This window comes from Chiloscyllium plagiosum, unplaced genomic scaffold (genome assembly GCF_037043375.1).
Source record: "Chiloscyllium plagiosum isolate Xiang-an unplaced genomic scaffold, Cpla_swu_hap1 HiC_scaffold_4, whole genome shotgun sequence".
Lineage (NCBI taxonomy): Eukaryota > Metazoa > Chordata > Chondrichthyes > Orectolobiformes > Hemiscylliidae > Chiloscyllium > Chiloscyllium plagiosum.
Genome location: NW_028270142.1, coordinates 29,430,331 through 29,453,271, shown reverse-complemented (window position 1 = coordinate 29,453,271; position 22,941 = coordinate 29,430,331). Strand labels below are relative to the sequence as shown.

Sequence of the window (22,941 nt, the reverse complement as noted above, 5' to 3'; positions counted from 1 at the left end):
ACTTGCCTTTATTAGTCAAGGCACTGAAGACAAGTACAAGGTGGTTATCATGGAGGTGTTGAAATGTTACGTAGGCCACATATGGAGTCCTGTGTGCAAAGTTTCACCAAGATGTTGCCTGGGCCATTGCAATGCAGCTGTGAAGACAGACTAGATTGGCTGGAGTTGCTTTCCTCAGAGTAGGGAAAGCTGAGGGGAAGCCTAATTGACATGTACAAAGTTCTCAGGAGCATCTATAGGATGAAACAATTCCTCTCCCATTAGTAAAATGAGTCAAAACTAGGGGTACAGTTTTAAAGTAAGGAACAAGAGATTCAGAGTGAACTTGAAGAAAAAGTTTTATCCAGATAGTGCTGGATATCTGAAACACACTGTGCAGTCTCTAGAGGCAAGAACCCTCAAGACATCTTTGTATTATTTAAAAGATAATTTGAAACAGCATAGCATACAAAGCTACAGACCAAGTTTTGGAATATAGGATGAGAATTGATAGATGCTTGATGATCTGCATGGACACAGAGCCGAAGGGCATTTTTACCATGCTGTAAAGACTTTATGACTTGTGTTTTCCACCCCATCTGCCAATAATATGAAGACAGGCCTTTGTCAGCACTAGAACGAAAGATGAGCATTGAAATAACTCCACAGAGGCTGATATCCCTTCACCAAGTCATCCTTTATTTATACAGGGAGAGCACTTGACCCTGATCCAGCTTCTTCAGAGTCAGCTCTCAGCGTAAACAGAGTCTCTCAATTTCCTGTTTATATCTCTCAGTCAGAGCTCCCTGATTGGGCGAGATTAGCAGCCCCCAATCATGGAACCCATATTCGATGAGGACAACCTGACCAACCTCATTACAATCACTACATTGTTAGTCATTGTGGACACCCACTCAAAGTGACGGGGTGTGCATAGAGTTCTTTTGTCAAACATGGGTATGAGGATATCGGCTGTTTTTTTTGTAGCTCCTCCTGGAGCATTTTAGAATAAGATCAGGTTCCTGAAACTCTGTCTCTGATATGGGTGGTGTGTGATGCACAGTAGCTTGCCTCCTGCACTCAATAGCATCTCAGAAAAAAATTATTCTCCTCCTCTGGCAGAAAAGGCTTCAAGGCGGAGAGGGAGAACCCATGTGTTCCACAACGGTCAGAAAGGCAGTTGAGGAGCCAGGCATGTTTTGTACCGGCACCATTTGCGAGTTTGCAGCTTTCATTTGGTCCAGGTGCTTGCTCAGATCCATCACACCTACCTGAACTTTACACATCACTGAACCTGACCTCCCTTCGACCATGCCGCTGACCCATGCAGGGCTCTTCCTCTGGTTCCTGCACCAAACTTCACCCACTGAAGTAAATTGCATCTCTCACTTAGCAGAGTCTTGTGACCAGCACCGGTGTTCCTGTTGCTGTTTCACCCTCCCCCCTCCTCCCAGGTCTGGAAGATCAGAATTAACCTGGTATGCAGTCTTCTCCCCATTAGCAACTCCGCTGGAGCTATCCCTGTAGTTACACGAGCAAACTCAAATAGGAACCGGAACAGTTCATATCTAGTGAAGCTGTAGGCTGTTTCTTTAAACCTGCCTTCAAAGTCTGGACTGCTGTTTCTGCCAGACCATTGGATGATGGATGGTCAGGAGCTCTTCTTATTTGATGAATACCATCCGAATTTGGGAAACACTCTAATTCCTGGCTGCTAAACAATGGCCTGTTATCTGTGACCAGGAGCTCGTGCATTGCAAAAGATGCACACAGTTTTTCTATCGTCATACCCATGTTTGACGAAAGAGCTCTACGCACATCCAGTCACTTTGAGTGGGTGTCAACAATGACAAAGAAAATCAAGCCCATTAAAGGTGTTGAGTATGGGAGTTGGGAGGTCATTTTTCAGCTGTACAGAACATTGGTTAGGCCACTGTTGGAATATTTGTGCGATTGTGGTCTCCTTCCTATCGGAAGGATGCTATGAAACTTGAAAGGATTCAGAAAAGATTTACAAGGATGTTACTAGGGTTGGAGGATTTGAACTGTAGGGAGGAGCTGAATAGGCTGGGGCTGTTTTCCATGGAGACATCAGAGGCTGAGGGGTGACCTTATAGAGGTTTATAGAATCATGAGCAACATGGTAAATCGACAAAGTCCAGAAGTAGAGGGCATTGGATTATGGTGAGAGGGGAAAGATATAAAAGGGACCTAAGAGGCAACTTTTTCACGCAGAGGATGGTACATGTATGGAATGAGCTGCCAGAGGAAATGGTGGAGGCTGCTACAATTACAGCATGTAAAAGGCATCTGAATGGATATATGTAAAGGAAGGGTTTAGAGGGATATGGGCCAAGTGCTGGCAAATTGGACAAGATTTAGGTTAGGATACCTGGTCGGCATGGACGAGTCGAACAGAAGAGCATGTTTCTGTGCTGTACATCTTTATGACTCTATGGATGGCCATTCCCATGAATATGGGGCAGTGTCTGACAGTAATTTTTGTCCTTGTTGGTACTTCGGGCACAGTCCCAACAATGCAGTTATGTCTGCATCCAACCGTGGCCACCAGCCATAACTTCTTGCCAAAATCTTCATTTTGGAACCTCTTGGATGATCCTTGTGGAGTTCAGCCAGTATCTGGCAGCAGCCTTTGCAGGGAACAATCACCTCTTGCTCCCCATAATAATAAACCGTTCTCTACTGTGATCTGGTCTCTCGGGTCCAAACAGGTTTTGATCCTGGTTGTGACAGCCCTTTGGCTTCCCCCATCACCGCCAGCTGCTTCAGTTTTGCGAGGACCGGATCTTTCTGCATCCAAAGTCTGATATAGTCAGCTGTGACTGGAAGCATGTCCAGAAAATTTAAAACCATTACTTTGGTGGTACCATCAGCAGTGTATCTGCCAGAGGCAGTTCAATGCATCAACATTTCTACTTAGCCTCCCAAACGATGTTCAACTTGTAATTATATGCACTTTAATATTAAAGCCTACCGCTAAATTCAGCCTGAAGCAATGGGCAGCGCTGCCTTGTCCACTTTAAGTAGACCTACCAGGGGCTTGTGATCTGTTGTTATTACAAATTTGCATCCATAAAGATATTGGTGGAACTTAGTGACTCCAAATATGACTGCCAAATCTTCCTTCTCTATCTGGACACATTTACGTTCTGCATTAGCTGAAGTCCTGAATAAATATCCTATTGGGAGTTCCTCTCCATTGGGCTACCTATGAGCTAATACTGCCCCGATATCATACAAGGAGGTATCACATGTCAATTCCACATCTTGCTTGGGATCACAGTGTGCCAACACCTTAGAGAGGATGACAGCTGTTTCTTCACTTCCGAAAGCTTTGGCTGGGCTACGTGACCATTTCCAAAGCTGATCCTTTTTTAAGAGCTGATGCAAAGGTGCCAGGATGGAGACCGGCTTATGTACGAATTTTCCGTAATAGGTCACCAGCCCAAGGGAAGACCTAAGTTCTAATACAGATATGGGAGTTGGGAAACCTTCAATCACCCTCACTTTATCTTCCAGTGGGCATAACCCAGTCTTGTTGATCCTGTAGTCCAAGCAGATCACTTCTAAGGCATATGCCCACCTGGGAGAAACATCTAAGGACTATATCCAAGTTCTCCAAGTGCTCCTTATCGGGCTGCCCTGTTCTTAGCACACCATCTAGATAAATGGTGATCTGGGGTAGACCTTGTAAAATGCTCTCCATCGTCTGTCGAAACATTACACAGGCTGATGACACCCCAAATGACAGTCTCTTATATTGGCACAAATTCTTACAGGCATTATTTGTTGCATATTTCTGGGAATGCTCATCTAACTGCAATTGTAAGAATGCATGGTTCCTGTTCAACTTCGTGAAGGACAGCCCCCACTAGCTTTGCATATAAATTCTCTATGTGAGGGATTGGCTATTTATCCAGCTGTGAAAATGGTTTACCATTTGTTTAAAATCCCCACAAAGACAAACTGACTTGTGGGCTACATAATCTGTATGACCGATACTGCCCATTCCGCAAACTATACTGGTTTGAAGATTCCTTTGCTTCTCAGCCTTTTAACTTATGCCTCTATTTTTGCCCTAAGGCAAATGGTACTGAGGAGGCCTTGCAGAAATGCTTCCTGGTCAATATGCAAGGTGGCCTTGGCTCCTTTGATGGTCCTTAGACCTTCCCGAAAACTTCAGGTATTTAGTTAGGACTTGACTCATTCAGTCATTTTCTAGTCGAAAAATGTTGAACCAATATAGGTGAATTTTTCTCAACCAATTTCACCCCATCAAGCTTGGGCTGAAGTCTTTTCCTTCAATCAGTGGTAACTGAACAAGCTGCTTCTCATAACGGACTAGAACTGAAGTTGTACCATTAATCTGTAAAGGTTCCCCGGTATAGGTTATCAGTGTAGCCAAGGTCTTCCACAAACATGAGCATTGGAATCCAGAGCAAATTTTGATAAAAACTGGTTCTGTAATCTTAAAACGACAGCACCAGTATTAACCTCCATTAGAACCAGGTGACCATTTAACCAAATCTTTATTTTCATTGGTTTTGCTCAGCAATTTAACTGTTACAAACCAGATATTGGTGGACTTGCCAGGATGTACACTCTCCTGGATGCTAGGGTATGAGTTCTCTTACTTAATTCCGGCCTAGTGGGACTCTTTTGCTGTTTCGAGTCTGAAGCAACTACATTGGCTTGCCGGCCTGGATCCTGAAGAAAATGTTTACCATTTGGCTGAGGCTTGGCTTTGTTTTGGGATTTTGCTGTGAGCTGACCAAGAGTCCCTCTGTTCAGGATATGCCCTCAATGAGGCTACACTTGTTTTCTCTCAGGTGCTATTCTCCAATCTCAGAAGGACTGGTGAGGATGTCCACTTCCATCAGAATACCATACAACTCATTTGCTCATACCATACAGCTCCACTTACCGCATTTTCCAACGACTAAGTGAAGGACAGAGCTAAGTAATCCCACAACCAAAAGATCAGATCTAAGCTCTACAGTACTGTCATATTTAGTCATGAATGATGGTAGACAATTAAAACAATGCACTGGAGAAGGAGCAGGTTCCAGAAATCCTGAATGATGGAAGAGCCTACTCACTTGTGTAAAAGATAAGGCTGAAGCTTTCGCAGCAATCTTCAACAAGAAATGGCAAGTGGATGACCCATTTGGCTTCCTCCAAAGGTGCCCATCATAGGCACTGGTCTTCAGCCAATTTGATACACTCCTAGTGACATCAATAAAATGGTTGCAGGCATTGGATACTGCAAAGATTATGGGCCCTGACAACATTCTGTTATTTGTCATGAAACCTTGCACTCCAGAACTTGCTGCGTCCCTAGCCAAGCTCTTTCAATACAGTTACAACATTAGCATCGACATGACAATGTGGAAAATTGCCCGGATATTTCTTGTACACAAATAATGGACAAATGCAACTCTACTCAATCATCAGTAAAGTAATGAAAGATGTCATCAACAGTGTTATCAAGCAGCACTTACGCAGCATAACCTGCTCAGTAACACCAAGCTTAGGTTCCACCATGGTAACTTAGCTCCTGACCTCATTATAGCCTTGGTTCAAATATGGACAAAGACCTGAATTCAAGAGATGAGGTCAGAGTGACAGCTCTGGTCATCAAGGAGCCTTATCAAAACTGGGATCAATGGATATCAAAGACAAACTCTCCGCTGGTTGGAATCATACCAGGCACATAGGAAGATGGTCATTGTTGCTGTAGGTCAGTCATCTCAGCTCCAGGACATCTCTACAGGAGCTCCTCAGGGTAGTGCCCTACGCCCAACCATCTTCAGTTACTTCATCAAGGTCCTTACCTCCATCATAATGTCAGAAGTGGAGATGTTCGCCAATGATTACACTATTCACAACTCCTCAGATACTGAAGCAGTGCATTCAAATGCAACAAGATCTGGGTAATCTCCAGGCCTGGGCTGACAAGTGGCAAGTAACATTTGTGCAAAACAAATGCCAGGCAATGACATCTCCAATAAGAAACAATCTAACCATCGCCCCTTGACATTCAACGGTATTACCATCACTGAACTGACTACTATCAATATCCTGTGGGTTTTCATTGGCCAGAATACAGATTGGATTTGCCATGTAAATACAGTGGCTACAAGTGCAGGACAAAGGCAAGGAATACTGCAGGGAGTAACTCACCAAAGCATGTCCACCATTTACAAGGCTCCAAACAGGAGTGTGATGGAAATTCCCCAATGTGTGGATAGGTGCAGCCCCATAACATTCAAGAAGCTTGACACCATCCAGGATGAAGCAGCTCATTTGATTGGCAAACATCCACCCACTCCATCACTGGCACTCGGTAGCAATAAGGTGTACTATCGATAAGATGCACTGCTGAAATTCACCAAATATTCTTAGACAACACCTTCCAAACCCGCAACCATGTCCACCGAGAAGGACAAGGGCAGCAGACACATGGGAACACCAATACTGGCAAATTCCCCTACAAGCTTCTCACCATCCTGACTTGGAAAAATATTGCCATTCCTTCACTGTTGCTGGGTCAAAATCCTGGAATTCCCTCCTAAAAGATTGTGTTTCAGCCTACAGCTCATGAACTGTAGCTCACCACCACCTTCAAGGGCAACCTAGGATGGGCAATTAATGTTGGCCAGTCAGCGACACCCATGTCCCAGAAACAAATAATAAAAGAAATTCCAAAAGGGACTTGATTGAATGCATGTTGAAAGGTTGTTTCCTCTTGTGGGCAAATCTAAAACTAGGAGGGTTATAGTTTAAAAGTAAAGGCGTGCCAATTTAAAACATAGCTGAGGAAGCATTTTTTCTCCAAGTATCTTCAAAATTCCCTTTCTCAAAAGGCAGTGGATGCAGAATCTTTAAATATTTTTAAAGCAGGGATAGATAGATCATTCATTACCAAGAAGATGAAAGATCATCAGGGTTATGCAGGAATATACAGTTGACTTTAAAATCAGATAAGCCATGATCTCATGGAATGGCGGAGTAGGTTTGATCAGTAAAGTGGCTGCTTGTATTTCACTTTGTTGTACATGGTAATTCATCAAATATATACTTGTATCCTCCATGAAGTGTCCTTCAAGCTTGCACGCTATATTAGACTAATTGTTTCAGAAGGGCTACAGGTCTAAATAAGAAATTCAAAAACATTTTCTGCAGTGGGCTCCATGTACCTACATTTAAAACATTTTCAGATTTGATAAATGACCAAAATCCCATTAGCCAAACATCAAGTTTAAATAACAAAATAAAAAATGTAGCCAGCATGGAACTAGGAGCGTTGGACCTCTTGAAACCAACTTCCTTTTACTTTCAAAGATGCAGATCAAAATAGGAAATGTCACTCCACTTGTTTCCTGAAAGTCTCTTAACAAATTTCCACATCAACAATCGCAAGGAGCTAAAAGATATCGGAATTCAAAGAGGAAATCATAGCTGGTTAAGAAATTGATTAAAAAGAGAGTTAGGTATTCCAGAACAATTAGGAGGAAGTGATGAACAGAGTTATAAACAATCGCTTCTTGGATTCAAACGTTTGCAGCCTACACATAAATATATTTATATTAAAAAAAAAGTGCTCAGATATGCTGAAAAGCAAATGCAGAAAGCAATGAAGACACAGGTTACAGAACAGTTTTGAAAGAATTTTGGGCTGGGCATATACATAACCAATGTATTTTGCACCAGCACAGATGTAAAATATTATAATATAAATCAAATTGAAGGGCCCAAATCAATACCTCTCAAAGTGGGTGAGATTATAGAAAAACATGGGAGTGTGGAAAAATCCAGCAAAGCTACGTACAATCCTGCTGAATGTAATGTAGAACCATATCATCAATATTTTTGTTCTCTTTCCCACCTGACCAGCAGACAAAGTAACAAGCTAGCCCATTGACAGATAGGAGACCATTCAAATCAACATGAGGCAATTGGATAGGAGTGGGTGAGATGCTGGGGATGGCAGAGGCAATCACTGCAAGGTTGGTATGGGGTGTGGAAGACAGGGAGAGAAAGAGGCTGGGGAAAGACACAGAGAGGCAACAGAATGAGTGTAATTATGGTTTCATTTTCTCTGTTTTTTTGAGCCTGCACTGCAACTATTAATTTTTTTTAAAAATTGCACAATATAATTAGTATTTTATTGTACAGACCTCAAATTCCTTTCTACAGCTCTTAAGATCATTCTTTGAAGAAGCCTAAAATAAAACAGAGCATGATAATGATAAAAATATACCGCAGAAAATGCAAACTAATATGAAAATTATGTGAACATGATTCTGCGTTCATATTGGAGCCCTGAGGTCACTTCTCACAAAAGATGCTAAATCAATACAAGTTTCTTTTTATGATATGAATGATACAAATGTTTATCCAAGGTTAAAATGCTTGTCTATCTACTTAACTTCACAGATTATAAAGCATACATTAAAAATAGTAAGTCTTTGTTTTGTGCTATAGTACGAACAGTTAAGTTGTTTAAATCATAAAATGAATAACTCTCAGTTATTACCTGTAATACAATTATTAACATGGTCACAACATCCAAAACAAAATCTCACTACAATGTGTCATTAAGACAAAAGGATTTGAACATGTTCAATCATTCCCTGTCCAAAGTTATCTCTTCATTAACATTTAAATAGTTATTCTTAAATAAGTTTGAGGGGGGCCTCAAAATAGAACAGGTAGGTAAAGACGCAGGGACTCATTAACGACCATAAACTAAAGTCAAATGCATTTATCTCCAAAATGATCAAAAGGGGCCGTGTTTGCCATTGTTATTTTCAGTGCCCAGGTCAATGCTGTGGTCTGTCTGATTTCATTCCTTTCTTTCGACTTTGTAGTGGTTAGACATACATGAATGGTTTGCTGGAAATAAACAGAGGACAGTTAGAAGCTAACTACAATGCTATGTCTGGATTCAGATATAAGCCAGATCAGGTAAGGATGGCAAATTTCTTCCTTCTGCACAGTTTGTCACCCTGAGCAAGAAACCCTAGTAAATCAGCACTCTCCCTCTCTTCTTGTTCTACCTGCCAGTAGCACAGTCATTTCTAAACCCCAATCAATAAAACAGGGCATAACGAGTCCTCTCTAGTCACCTGGGCAATGGAGTCAACAAGAAGTCACGGGTTTCAACCAATAGAATGAACAAATGCATGTGTATTAACAATGAAGTGGCCATATATTTTTCACAAATTAATTGACATAGCTCGAGTGCGTACCAGAGCCACAGCATGGTGAAGAGGGTCATGGGCCACCTCAAGTCAACAAAGGTCACCTGTGTAATGAATCCCCATTCTGGGCACCTACTCGGCACCCACAAAGGGAGCCAAAATCCTGAGCTCACTTTTGTGGCATCTGAGAGGAGAAAATGAAATGCAGTAGTTGCAAAAATGAGCTCAGAATTTTTCAAAACTGAAGGAACCTATTCTGGTTGGTGCAAATGGACTTTTCTCAAACCAGAAGCACCAGCTTTGTTTTGTAATGATTAATCACCAAATGGTGTGGACTAAGAGAATTGAAAAGCAAGGAGACATTTCAGTCAAAAAGTCAATAGCCTCAAACATTTTCCTTGTTTCACTCTCAACAGATGTTACTGAACCCAAGTATTTCTAGTATGTTCTAAATTTATTAAAAACACTTTGTAAAAAAAAAAAAATCACACATAGGATGTTGATAAGATTGACATGTCCAGTATGTATTGCCCATCTTTAGTTTCTCTCTCAAGATGGGGTCATGACTGAATGTTTTGTTCGACACTTCTGCAGTAAACTGCCAACTATTGGTGTAGGACTGATGTCAGATATAGGAAGGTTTCCTTTTCTGAAGCACATTATTAATGGGTTTTCTATTACCTTAATAGCTTTGTGGTCACCTCTTACCGACAGAAAGTTCTTAACGCCTAGATTTATTAACATATGTTACATCTCCATAATGGAATCTGAAGCTGCTTTCTCTGGATTATTAGTCCAGGTCTTGACACTGCTGAATCCTCAAAGGTCAACTGGCCTTTGACAATGCAGGTGTGTCTGAACCATTAGTTTGTGTTGACCATGATGTAAGTCAATAGGTTCTGCCATCAATTGGCAAGAAGGTGGATTTCCACGCCAAAATGTCATGGCAGACATCAACAGCCTAAGCTACTGACTGCCTCAAGCAATTACGTCCTGATCAACAGTTATCGCTCCCTCAACGAACAAAAGCAAAAGCCAAGTAAACTGGTCATCTATCATATCTGCTGTTTTGTGGAAGCTTACTATATGCAAAATGACATTTGGCTAACTATAACCATGCTAAACGTCAAAAGTAATTCACTGGGTTGTGAAGCACTTTTGGATGTTGTGAGGACATGATAAGGCACTGTTGCAAATTGTTGGAGAGGAATGCAAACTCCTCCATAAACTGGCTGTATTTTTCTTCTTTCTTAAATTACTGTTCTATATCCAGCTGAAACAAATTACCTGCTTACATGCACGTCGACATTCTCCAGCAATGGCCAACTCACAACACCCTAAGCCAACCCAGCCTTCAGTTTTCTTTGATGCTCCTATAAATTGAATCCAGAAACATTGAGATTTGATGATTGCTCTTCAACTTTAAAAGGATCAAATAACTTAAAGAAAAAGAAAACCTACATTTGATTTTCATCAATACCAGATAAACAACTGCATTCCAAAATTCTAAATTCTACACCAGATTTCAAACTACCAGCAGTTGACATCAACATATTTTCACTGTTGAAATTAGACAAATGAATTTAAATGTGACTAGCTAAGTCAAACAAGGGAAAAAGTTTCAAACAAATGAAATAGCACTGTGGCCCTCCACAAAGTGGGTAAGTACAATTCATTTTGCGCTATTCAATATTTGTCCTGACCAATGACTCAAACGTGGTCTTCTAGCCTCCTGGTTGTGTACCTTGGATTCCAGCATCTGCAGTTTTTGTCGTCTTTGACCAATGACTCAACAAAGATATAGGTGGTGATGTGGTACAAAACCATACAAATTAGGAAGGAACCAGTGGTGCAGGTGGGCAAGAACATAGAAAATAGAACAATACAGCGCAAAACAGGCCCTTCAGCCCTCGATGTTGCGCCGACCTGTGAACTATTCTCAGCTCGTCCCCCTACACTATCCCATCATCATCCATGTGCTTATCCAAGGATTGTTTAAATCTCCCTAATGTGGCTGAGTTAACTACATTGGCAGATAGGGCATTCCACGCCCATACTACCCTCTGAGTAAAGAACCTGCCTCTGACATCTGTCTTAAATATATCACCCCTCAATGTGTAGTTATGCCCCCTCATACAAGCTGACATCATCCTAGGAAAAAGACTTTCACTGTCTACCCTATCTAATCCTCTGATCATCTTGAATGTCTTTATCGAATCCCCTCTTAGCCTTCTTCTTTCCAATGAGAACAGACCCAAGTCTTTCAGCCTTTCCTCGTAAGATCTTCCCTCCAGACCAGGCAACATCCTGGTTAATCTCCTCAGCACCTTTTGCAATGCTTCCACATCCTTCCCGAAATATGACGACCAGAACTGTACACAACATTCCAAGTGCGGCCACACTAGAGTTCTGTATAGTTGCAGCATGATTTTGCGTCTCCAGAACTCAATCCCTCTACCAATGAAACCTAACACAGCGTATACCTTCGTAATAGCACTATTAACCTGGGTGGCAACTTTCGGGGATCTATGTACATGGACTCCAAGATCCCTCTGCACATCCACACTACCAAGAATTTTTCCATTGCCTTCCTGTTATTCTTCCCAAAGTGCATAACCTCACATTTAGCTGCATTGAACTCCCATTTGCCACCTCTCAGCCCAGTTCTGCAGTTTATCCAACTTTATGCAACCTGTAACATTCTTCCAAACTGTCCACTACTCCACCGACTTTATTGCCGTCTGCAAATTTACTAATCCATCCACATATGTCTGCGTCTAAGTCATTTATAAAAATGACAAACAGCAGTGGTCCCAAAACAGATCCTTGTAGCACACCACTAGCAACCAGACTCCAGGTTGAATATTTTCCATCAACCACCACTCGCTGCCTTCTTACAGAAAGCCAGTTTCTAATCCAAGCTGCTAAATCAGAAAGCCAGTTTCTCATCCAAACTGCTAAGAAGAGAGATGCCAGGATTCTTTGATGCATCAAGAGCCACTCGGAGGGAAATGAGATCAGACTGGTGCTGGAAAAGCACATCAGGTCAGACAGCATCTGAGGAGCAGGAAAGTCGGCGTTTCGGGCAAAAGCCCTTCATCAGGAATGGAGGCAGAGAGCCTCCAGGGTGGAGAGATAAGTGGGGCAGGGGGGGTAAGAAAAGGTAGCAAAGAGTACAATAGGTGAGTAGGGGTGGGGATGGAGGTGATAGGTCAGAGGGGAGGGTGGAGTGGATAGGTGGGAAGGGAGATTGGCAGGTAGGACAGGTCATGAGGACAGTGCTGAGCTGGAAGGTTGGAAATGGGGTAAGGTGGGGGGAGGGGAAATGAGGAAACTGATGAAGTCCACATTGATGCCCTGGGGTTGAAGTGTTCCAAGGCGGAAGATGAGGTGTTCTTCCTCCAGGCGTTGGGTGGTGAGGGAAAGGCGGTGGAGGAGGCCCAGGACCTGCATTTCCTCGGTAGAGTGGGAGGGGGAGTTGAAATGTTGGGCCACAGGGCGGTGGGGTTGATTGGTGCGGTGTCCCGGAGATGTTCCCTGAAGCGTTCTGTGAGGAGACATCCAGTCTCCCCAGTGTGGAGGAGACCACATCGGGAGCAACGGTTACAAGAAATGACATTGGTGGATATGTAGGCGAAACCTTGATGGATATGGAAGGCTCCTTTGGGGCCTTGGATAGAGGTGAGGGGGGATATATGGGTGCAGGTTTTGCAATTCCTGCGGTGGCAGGTCAGGGTGCCAGGATGGGAGGGTGGGTTGTTAGGGGGCGTGGACCTGACCAGGTAGTCACAGAAGGAACGGTCTTTGCGGAAAGCAGAAGTGGAGGGGGAGGGAAATATATCTCTGGTGGTGGGGTCGATTTAGAGGTGGTGGAAATGTCGGTGGATAATGCGGTTAATGCGAAGGTTGGTAGGGTGGAAAGTGAGGACCAGGGCGTTCTGTCCTTGTTACGGTTGGAGGGGTGGGGTTTGAGGGCAGAGATGCGGGATGTGGATGAGATGCGTTGGGGGGCATCTTCAACCGTGTGGGAAGGGAAATTGTGATCTCTAAAGAAGGAGGCCATCTGATGTGTTGTGTGGTGGAACTGGAACTCAGAGGGAAATGGCATGACCATGAGGTCAACTCCAAGGGTATAGAACTGAAGAGCTCCATCTCCTTATCCCTACTGAAGAGATGTTGTCTACATCATGGAACAGGTGGCAATGGGCACTACACACCTGACATTGCTGAGAACTTTTAGGAGTGCATCAGCTTCCTGACTAAATCCTCTTCTCAGTTCACCCTCAACCTGCTAACTAGCATCATAAGCATGCTAGTGACAGTATGACCATGAACATCCCATTTGCCCCACTTACCTTCACTCACACTAACCTTCTCGAGACACCCAAGAACTACTACTTGCCATGTCACAAGCATTCCAGAAAGACCAGGAGCAGCACTGATGAAGGGATCCTCACAATTTATCTGAGACTTGTAGCCACTAACTCAAACACCGGAAATGCACATACCTTGGAGGCTAATCTAGCATTGGGATTTACATGTGGTAAATCACTGAGCACCACTACCAGCTAAAGTTCAAGGATGCAACAGCTCCAAGGAGCTGTTGCATCCTTGGAGCTGGAGAGTCGACACTTCAGGCATAAGCTCTTCATCAGGAACGATGAAGGGCTTATGACCGAAACGTCAACTCACCTGCTTTTTGGACGTTGCCTGGCCTGCTGTGCTTTTCCAGCGCCACACTTTTTGACACACAGATGTTGGGTGCATTGGTTGGCCTGCCAGTCAGCCACCTTGGAGAACATCGAAGAGTTCAGCTCCAATTTAGAAGAAGGGATTGTGCAAAGCATGCTCTATCCACAGACTCTACTGCATCCCACTGTCATGCTGCAAACCCAGAGGCATAGCCAGTGTTGCCTCCATAAATGTAACTACAAAGGTTCTGAACCAGATGAGTACACTGTCCAACCTACAGCTATCAAAACATGTGATCATGTATCCCCACCTGCTCATCTGGATATAGTTTGATTATGGAAGTAGTAACCACAAACCATCTGGCAGCTGAATGAGCTGAAAGCCTGTTACTATAGGCTTTGCCACATCCTCATTTATTTATGTTAAGTTTCATGTGGTTGCAATTTGGCTCCAGTTACTGTCTACCCGATTTAATTAAATTTCATATGCAACACATTTTGGACAGAATGCTATGCCACCTCATTCCGTTCAAACTATTTTAGTGAAAAACACACCACAAACACCATATATTTTGCACATGATCAGAGCCAAGGTGAATGACAAGTAGTGTTCCTGTTCATGGAAATGTGTGTCATCAATATCTGGCTGAGCAACCATTAAAGCATTGTAAATATATACTTCCTGAGTAATATATCCCGATCAACAAAGGCGGCTGAAAAATTCCTGAAGTGGGAGTCATTTCCTTTGTGGTCAAGAAAGGCTTGTAAACAAACAAATTTAATTTGGAATATACCTGGGAAGATCAAACTCAGCAAGTATAATCATCTAGATATTGTTTTGCTGAATCAAGTTGCTCGGTTTGTAACCTGGCCAGATTTGGAATGAGCATCTTTGAACAAATTAAATTTTGCTGATGATGATTTTATCTAATATTTAAGAGTTCAACAAAGACTAAGTAGCTAACTGCCAAAGGATCCGAACTCCCTCATGCCAGCCTCAGAACCATGATTCAACCAATGCTGGAGTTCAGGAATATTAAATGTGAATATTTTTTGAAGTCAGTTTTCTATTGACTGATTATACCACACTGAGTACTGTGAGCAGTTTTCAGCAACACAACTGCAGCCACAAATTTAACACAATGCTATCTGAACTCTAAAAGAATACATTGAGAATTATGCTACAAACCAGAGTTGTATTCCCTGAATTTAGCTATTTAAGTCATTACTTCATTTATTGTCAACTGGCAGGCAGGTGGAATGTCACAGAGATCATTGTTGCATTACTAATTACTTACAGTCAATATCAACAACTTGGATGAGGACAAAGTGTATGGCAACGAAATTGATCAAAGACACACACACGGAGGAAAATAAGTCATTAAGGGGAGGTAGGGAGTCTGCAAAGGTGTATGATACAAAACTTAGAAGAGCAAGAGAAACCTGGGAAAATATGAACTTGCCTACTTTGGCTAGAGGAATAGAAAAACAGTGTACTAGTTGAAAGAAGGGGATTGTAGAATTTGATCCAGAGGGATCCAGGTGTCCTAGTACATGAATCTCAAGGCCGCAGCTTGGCGAGACCATAACCCCAATGTATTGTGAACAGTTTTGGTCTCCTTATTTACAAAGAAACATAAGCGCACTCAAGAAATTCACAAAAGGTTCATTCAGTTCATTCCTGGGATAAAGGACTTTTATGAAGAACAAAGCTTGAAACAGTTGGGCCTATATCCATGGGAATTTAGAAGAATGAGCAATAATCTTACTGAAACCTGGAAGATCTTCACTTGATAGAGAAGATGGGGGAGTGGGGAAAGAGTGTTTCCTCTTATAATGGGAGATTAGAACAAGGGAGCGGAGTTCAAGAATAACAGATCTTCTTTTATGATAGAGACCCTGAGAATTCTTTCTTTTCAGTGCGTCATCAATGTGTTGAATTTTCAAGTAGGGAAAGATTGCAGAAAACAGAGGAGGATTTCGGGGTCCTACTGCATGCATTACGAAAAGCTGGCATTTACATTCAGTGGGTAAGAGGGAAGGCAAATGGATTATGAACTTTATTTCAAAGAGAATGGAGTGCAAAATACAGAAGTCTTGCTAAAAATGACTGAAGTCACTGATCAGACCACAGCTGGAATACTGAACAGTTTGGTCCACTTATCAAAGGAAAGATATACTGACACAGGATGCAGTACAAAGGTAGTTCACTCCATTGATCCTAGATATGGAGACATTTTCTTATGAGGAGAGATTAAGTAAAATGGGCTTGAAATCACTGGAGTTTAGGAAAATGATAAGAGACCTTATTGAAACAAAGGATTCTTCAGAGGCTGAACAGAGTAGACATAGATATATACAACATAAGATGTAGGAGCAGAGGCAGATCATTCAACCCCTCAAGTTTGCTCTGTCATGAACCAAGAGCATGCTTGATCTGGTTGCAGTCTCAATTTTACTTTTCTGTCTGACACCTCAAAACGCTCAACTCCCTTGTCTACCAACTCAACTTCAAATGAATTCAATGGCCCAGTCTCCACTGCTTTCTGAGGAACACCATAGAACATAGGAGAAGCAGGCCTCTTGGCCTATTAAGTCCACTCTGTCACCTAAAGACACGATGGATGATCTGATAATCCTCAACCTACCTTCCTGTCTTTTCCCCAGAACTGTTGATTTCCCTTAATGATTAAAAATCAGTCTCTCTCAGTCCTGAATATGCTAACAACTCAGCCTTGACAGCCCGCTACCGTAAAGAATTCTATGATTTCCCTCAGAGAAGAAATTCTTCTCATCTCTATCTTACATGTGTGGCCCCTTATTCTGAGAAGATGTCCCCTAGTTTGAAACTTTCCTGCAAAGTGAAAAGCTGAAAATGTGTTGCTGGAAAAGCGCAGCAGGTCAGGCAGCATCCAAGAAGCAGGAAAATCGACGTTTCGGGCATGAGGGCTCATGCCAGAAACGTCGATTCTCCTGCCCCTTGGATGCTGCCTGACCTGCTGCGCTTTTCCAGCAACACATTTTCAGCTCTGATCTCCAGCATCTGCAGTCCTCACTTTCTCCTGCAAAGTGAAAACCCCGCTTTCTGCATCTATTCTGTCAAGTCCCCTATAAATTTTGTTTGTTTCAATAAGGTCACCTATCATTCATCTAAATTCCAATGAGTACACACCAAATGTCTCATCTCAAAATAGTGCTTCTGTACCCGTTAGCAGGCTACTGAACCTTTTCTGGACTGCCTCCGTCTTCACATAGGAGGCCTAAAACTGTTCACAGTATTCCGGCTGTGGTTTGATGAATGCGTTGAATAGTTTTAGCAAATGTAAAGGCCAATATTCCATTTGCTTTCCGATCTACTCAACTTGGATGCTAGCTTTTTGTAATTCATGCACAAGGACTCCCAAATCCCTCTGTTCTGCAGCTTTCTACAGTCTTTCTCAATTTAAATAATGTTCAGCTTCTCTTCCTCTTCCTGTCAAAATGCATAACCTCACATTTCCCACATTACATTCCGTCAGCCAAGTTTTTGTTAACTTACTTAACCTGTGTATCCGTACACACACGTGCCATCACAAATTTCCATAATGTCATCCAATTCTGCCCTTCCTAAATTCATCAGCAGCTGAAACCTTAGCCTGTGCTTCAAGTCTAACAATAATAAATTATCCCAATGTACTGCTGGATGGCTACCAACTTCCATCCTCTATAAACCTGCATCAATTGCCAATCACCCAACACTTCTGTACTTGTATATCGATTTAGGCTGCAACTTAAGCAATGCCTGAAATGTAAAATCCTCCATGTTTTCAAATCCCTCCACATCCTCATTTTTCTAATTTTCTGTAACCTTACAATGATTTGTCACAACTGTACTTCAGTTTTGGCCTCAAGAACAGTTGCATCACTGGCAGCAAATTCTATCAACTGCCAACACCTTAAGCTCAGGATTTCTTTCCCTGAACCTCTCCCTACCTTTAAAAGTACAGTAATAGACAAAGTCTTTTTCCTGGAGTCAGGGAGTCCAGAACTCAAGAGCATAGGTTTAGGGTGAGGGGAAAGATATAAAAGAGATCTAAGGGACAACTTTTTCACGCAGAGGGTGGTACGTGTATGGAATGAGCTGCCAAAGGATGTGGTGGAGGCTGGTACAATTGCAACATTTAAGAGGCATTTGGATGGGTATATGAATAGGAAGGGTTTGGAGGGAAATGGGCCGGATGCTGGCATGTGGGACTAGATTGGGTTGGGATATCTGGTCGGCATGGACAGATTGGAACGAAGGGTCTGTTTCCATGCTGTACATCTCTATGACTCTATGAGTTGCCATAGTCTTATCAGGCAACAGGACTGCTCTCTTATTACAGTGACACCTGGTGGTGGTTTATGCTAAGAGTCACTACACAAGCTTTGTATACAGGTATATTTATATCAAAATTACAATACTACTTAAATTTTGTTCCCTAATAATGTTTTTAGCGTTTGGTGTCAATTTTTGACAATGTTCCTGTAGAGTATATTTCAACTATGTTAAATATAGACTATTTGGTCATGCATAACTTAAGAATTGTGGAAAAAAAAAGGCACATTTCGGTGAAGTTATTAATCTTGTACTTAAAAGGATAATTTACAAGATATATCAAAGCAAAGGGAAAACAACTGTATGAGAATACAGTGCTTATTGACTGGAAAATGGACTCTAGTTAGCAGTGGTTTTGCAAATGGAGAATGTATTAGTTTATGATTACCAACAGTTAAGTGCCAAGCTTTGGTTAAATTCTTACCAAGACAGGTTGACTTCAATTGGTCAAGGCACCACATCCTAGATTCTTAAAAGGAATTGGCTAGCGAGATAGCTGGTGCACCAATTTTGATTTTCCAAAACTCCTTTGGTTTAGGGATGGTCTAATTAGATTGAAAGATAGCAAATGTAACTCCTTTAATCAAAAAGGAAGACCGAGAGGAAACCACAGGCCAGATTCAGAAAAACATAAGAAATACGAGCCGAAGATATTTGTCCTCTCATAACTGACCCAGAGAAGGCATTCTTTCACACTTCAGTTCCAAATGAATGTTCCCTCATTCTATATATATGCCCCCTAATTCGACACTGCCGACTCATGGAAGCATCTTTTCAACATCATCATAACAGTTCTGACAAAGGGCCACTGCAGTTGAAACGTTAACTCTTTTTCTCTCTCAACAGGTGTTTTCTGATCGGAGTTTCTCCAGCACTTTCTGTTTTTGTTCATAATTACTCAGGTGTTTCTTGTAAATTGTCCTGATTGCAAGATGATAAGTTTCAACAAAACACACGTTTTTTCAACAATATTGTGAAGTTGTTACATCAATAGAGATGAGTGGTTGTTGCGTGATTTTTTTTTCAAATAATCTTCACTTACCAGGCAAAGAAGAGTTAATACAAACCCAGAATTCAAGCTGAAAAACACATTTAACAATCTATGAAGTCTTTTGAAAATACATTTTAGTCACTTGTTTTATCAACTATGTCCAGCTATACATAAAAAAAGGTAACATTTGCCAGAGTCCTACCAGGCCATAAGGCTAATCTTACATTAGAGAGTGTGAGATTAACAGAGAGAGCACTCTGCATTGCGAACCAGCCATTCAGCCAATTGAGTTAAACAAATCCCCACATTATTTATATAAAAAAGATAGTAACTGAAAGATTAGCAATTTTAAAATATACTTGATAGATAGCAATACAGAATTGGCAGTGTAAAAACATTCAAAACATTAGTAACCTAACTGGAAAATGTGCCATGAATCAATACAGCATTCCCATATTGGCAATAGCATGCAAGCAAACTGGTAATTGTAAATTAAGATGAAACCACATTCCTCTTACCAGAGACTCTGGACAATAACCAGGTAATCGCTGCAGAAGGTGTTTCAGCCGAGACTCACTTTTTGTGGACGTTAGCTAACAAAAATAACATGTCCAATTAAGCACAAGCCAAATTAAGCAAACAACTTAAAAACTGAACACAGTAAGTTTTTTTAAAACACAGGTTCTCTAAGGAATTTAAGAACTTGTGCAAAGGAGTGAACTAACTTCTGAAGACAATTTTTCACAAACACTGAGCATCTTTAACTGAACCCCAAAAATGGGACATCAGCAGAGAACTTGGTAATGAAGGAAGTTTTAGTGCAGAAGACCTTTTTTCTTTCTGTGTCAACCTAATATGCTTCTGGTATCAAGAAAAAGAAGGAAAATTAAGAATTTAAATAATTATAATTAATAATTTAAAAGCAATCACCTTCTCTCAAATTGAACTGTTAACAATAGAAACAGTGATTCTCCTTTATCATTCACATGTTTAAAACACCTCAACATATCTGAATTCCCTATTTTGAGCAGGGGAGTATGCTTTTCAATGTGTTCATGTTATGCAGACATAATGTATACAACAGAATAGGCCTATTTGCCAGACTTTCATTTTCAAACATCTTCAGTATTTCAGCTCCCTCAGAAGGTGATCTTTTAAAGACGCTTTTCCAACAGTTTTCAGGATCTCCTTATGTGGCTGAGTCAAATTTTAATCTGAGTATGTTCCAAAGTGCTTTGTACGAGACGATATTAAAAGAGCCAATCGTGGTACAAAAAACTTTGGTTGGAGTTTCTTATATCTCAGATTACGTAGATAAATACTTAAGGTCACTATTTAATAGAAGAGCTATCAATCCACCCAAGTCAGATTGGCTCCAAGATTTGTGTTTCTGAGGGAACATATAATGGACTCTCTCATGCATTAATTACCAGGGGCCATCACAATTAATCAGGCATTTCTGAAGCCCTCACCAGTTGGATATCCGTCCAATATTGATAGACACCTTCTGATGTAATGTAATTAGGAGAGATACAGTGATCCATTGCTTTTCGTTTCTACTTATTTTCAATCTTGTGAAATATTCAAGATTGAGTCGCCAGAAAAGACCAGCTGATCATCAGGTTTGCCCAAAGGAGTCCGGATCATATTTCTGTGGATAAACTTGCCTAAGCCAGTCATCTGTAATCTCTATCAGTGTTTGACCTTTCAGCTGACAACTACAAGTTGTGTGATGCAGCAAGGAATGGAAGGTTTGAAGTTACAAAAGTAGATGCACCAATTAAGGTGCTTCATTATTTTACATACTTTGGACAGAGAGAAACTTATAGCTGGCTGCTTTATTCTGAATGTTGTGGATATCCTGATGAGTGCTGAGACATCGCTTGTTTGCATTCTGGGAGTTGACTTTGCAGTCAGTGCAGGTATGAAGGCCATCTTGGAAGAATCTGGTGTTAAGAAACAGTCAGCTCCAAACATTACAGGACTGTGGTGTTTTCATCCCTACTTCCTCCTCTAAACAAAAAAAAAGCAAGGTTCAGAGGAAAGGAGACAGAACATCGTGACAGGAGGGGCAGCAGTGAGAGCTCCAGCGGGTAAAAGAACATGAGCCTGAACAGGTTCTCAAAACTGTTGTTGGCGAGTAGAAGGTAAATTCTGAAAAATTGTTATTTGAGCAGTGAACACCAACAGTTTCAATTTAGCATTAAAAGTATTTGACATTGTAAGAATTAATTAATGCAGGGGTAAGACATAGCAGGAGAGCTCACACTGCAGAATCAAACTCCACAGGCAGTAAGGAAATCAGTGATCATCAGAGCAGGAGAACTACGCAGGCATGGCAGGAATCTCTTACAGCTATTCCCCTACAAAACAGATACACCATTTTGGATATTGGCCTGTCAGGGGATAACAAGGTAGGCAAACAGGAAGCTGGAAGAACATAGCAAGCAAGGCAGCATCAGGAGGTGGAGAAGTCAATATTTTGGGTGTAACCCTTCTGTCAGGGGATAACAGCATAAGCCAAATTCATGGCACCATATTTAGCTCTGCTACAGCGAGAGGGAGAAATAGACATCAAAATGCTATAGTTAAAGGTGATTAAATTGTAAAGGAAATAGATAGGCATTTCTGTGGCCACAACAAAGTGCAGGATGATGTGTTGCCTCCCTGGTGCTCGGACCCTAGATGTCTCAGAACAGTTGCAGGACATTTTGGAGGGTGAGGGTGAACAGTTAGTGGTCATGGCACACATTGGTACTATTGACAAAGTCTAAAAATACAAAAGGGATGAGGTACTAATAGAGAAGAGAAAATTAGGAAGAAAGATGAAATGTAGGACCTCAAAGGTAGTTGTGTCAGGTTAACTACCAATACAACGAGCCAGTCAGAAGAGAACCAGCAGGATATTTAGGATGAACACATGGCTGAAATAATAATGTGAGGGGGGAGGGTTTCAGATTTGTAGGGCATTGGGACTAGTTTTGGGGGATCTGGGACATGTACAAATCAGAAGGGTTACACCTGGGCAGTACTGGGACTAACGTCCTTCGGGGAGTACTTGGCAGAGTGGTTGGGGAAGGAGTAAATTAGCCTGGCAAGGCAATGAGAAACAGAGGTGTGGGGCAGTAGATGCAGAAATTGAGGGAGAGGTAGAAACCAAGGCAAACATGACGAAGAGCAAGAATAAGCAAGGAAAAGCTGCTGAAAAGAGCAGGGGAGGTGGTCTGAAATGCATGTGTTGCAATACGAGAAGTATAATAGACAAGGTAGAGCTCTGGTTACTACTTGGAACCATGGTATTATTGCGATTACGGAGACTTGGCTGAAAGGGGTACAAGACTGGCAGCTGAATGTCCCAGGATTTGAATGTTGCAGGTATGATAGAAAGGGATGCAAAAGGGGTGGAGAGTTGCATTACTGGTAAAGGAGTATCTCACAGCTGACCTGAGGGAGGATAGATCAGAGGACTCATGCAGCAAGGCAATACGGGTAGAACTCAGAATAGGAAAGATGAAATCATAATGCTGAGGGTATACTACAGGCCACCCAAAAGCCAGCGGAAGATAGAGGAGAAAGTATGTAGAGATATTTTGGAAAGATGAAAAAACAGCAATGCTGTTGTGGTGGATGATTTAACTTCCCCTATATTGACTGGGACTGACTTTGTGCTCGGAGCTTGAAAGGGACAGAATTTGT

The 22,941-nt window shown here is 41.7% G+C and overlaps 1 protein-coding gene across 3 annotated transcripts in view; it reads right to left on the bottom strand.

Annotated features, from left to right (window-relative positions):
• The window catches only part of reck (reversion-inducing-cysteine-rich protein with kazal motifs), a 187,003-nt gene that overhangs the window by 115,232 nt on the left and 48,830 nt on the right, over positions 1-22,941 (bottom strand). For 2 of the 3 annotated variants that reach the window (XM_043688962.2, XM_043688961.2), the window contains 4 exons: positions 19,764-19,838; positions 19,297-19,333; positions 10,494-10,579; positions 8,181-8,225 (listed from right to left, as the gene is read on the bottom strand). In XM_043688962.2, coding sequence (XP_043544897.1) covers positions 8,181-8,225; positions 10,494-10,579; positions 19,297-19,333; positions 19,764-19,838 — 243 coding nt within the window. Of the gene's footprint in view, positions 1-8,180; positions 8,226-10,493; positions 10,580-19,296; positions 19,334-19,763; positions 19,839-21,051; positions 21,259-22,941 lie in introns of all 3 variants that reach the window. The other variant, XM_087986055.1, reaches the window with a different exon arrangement.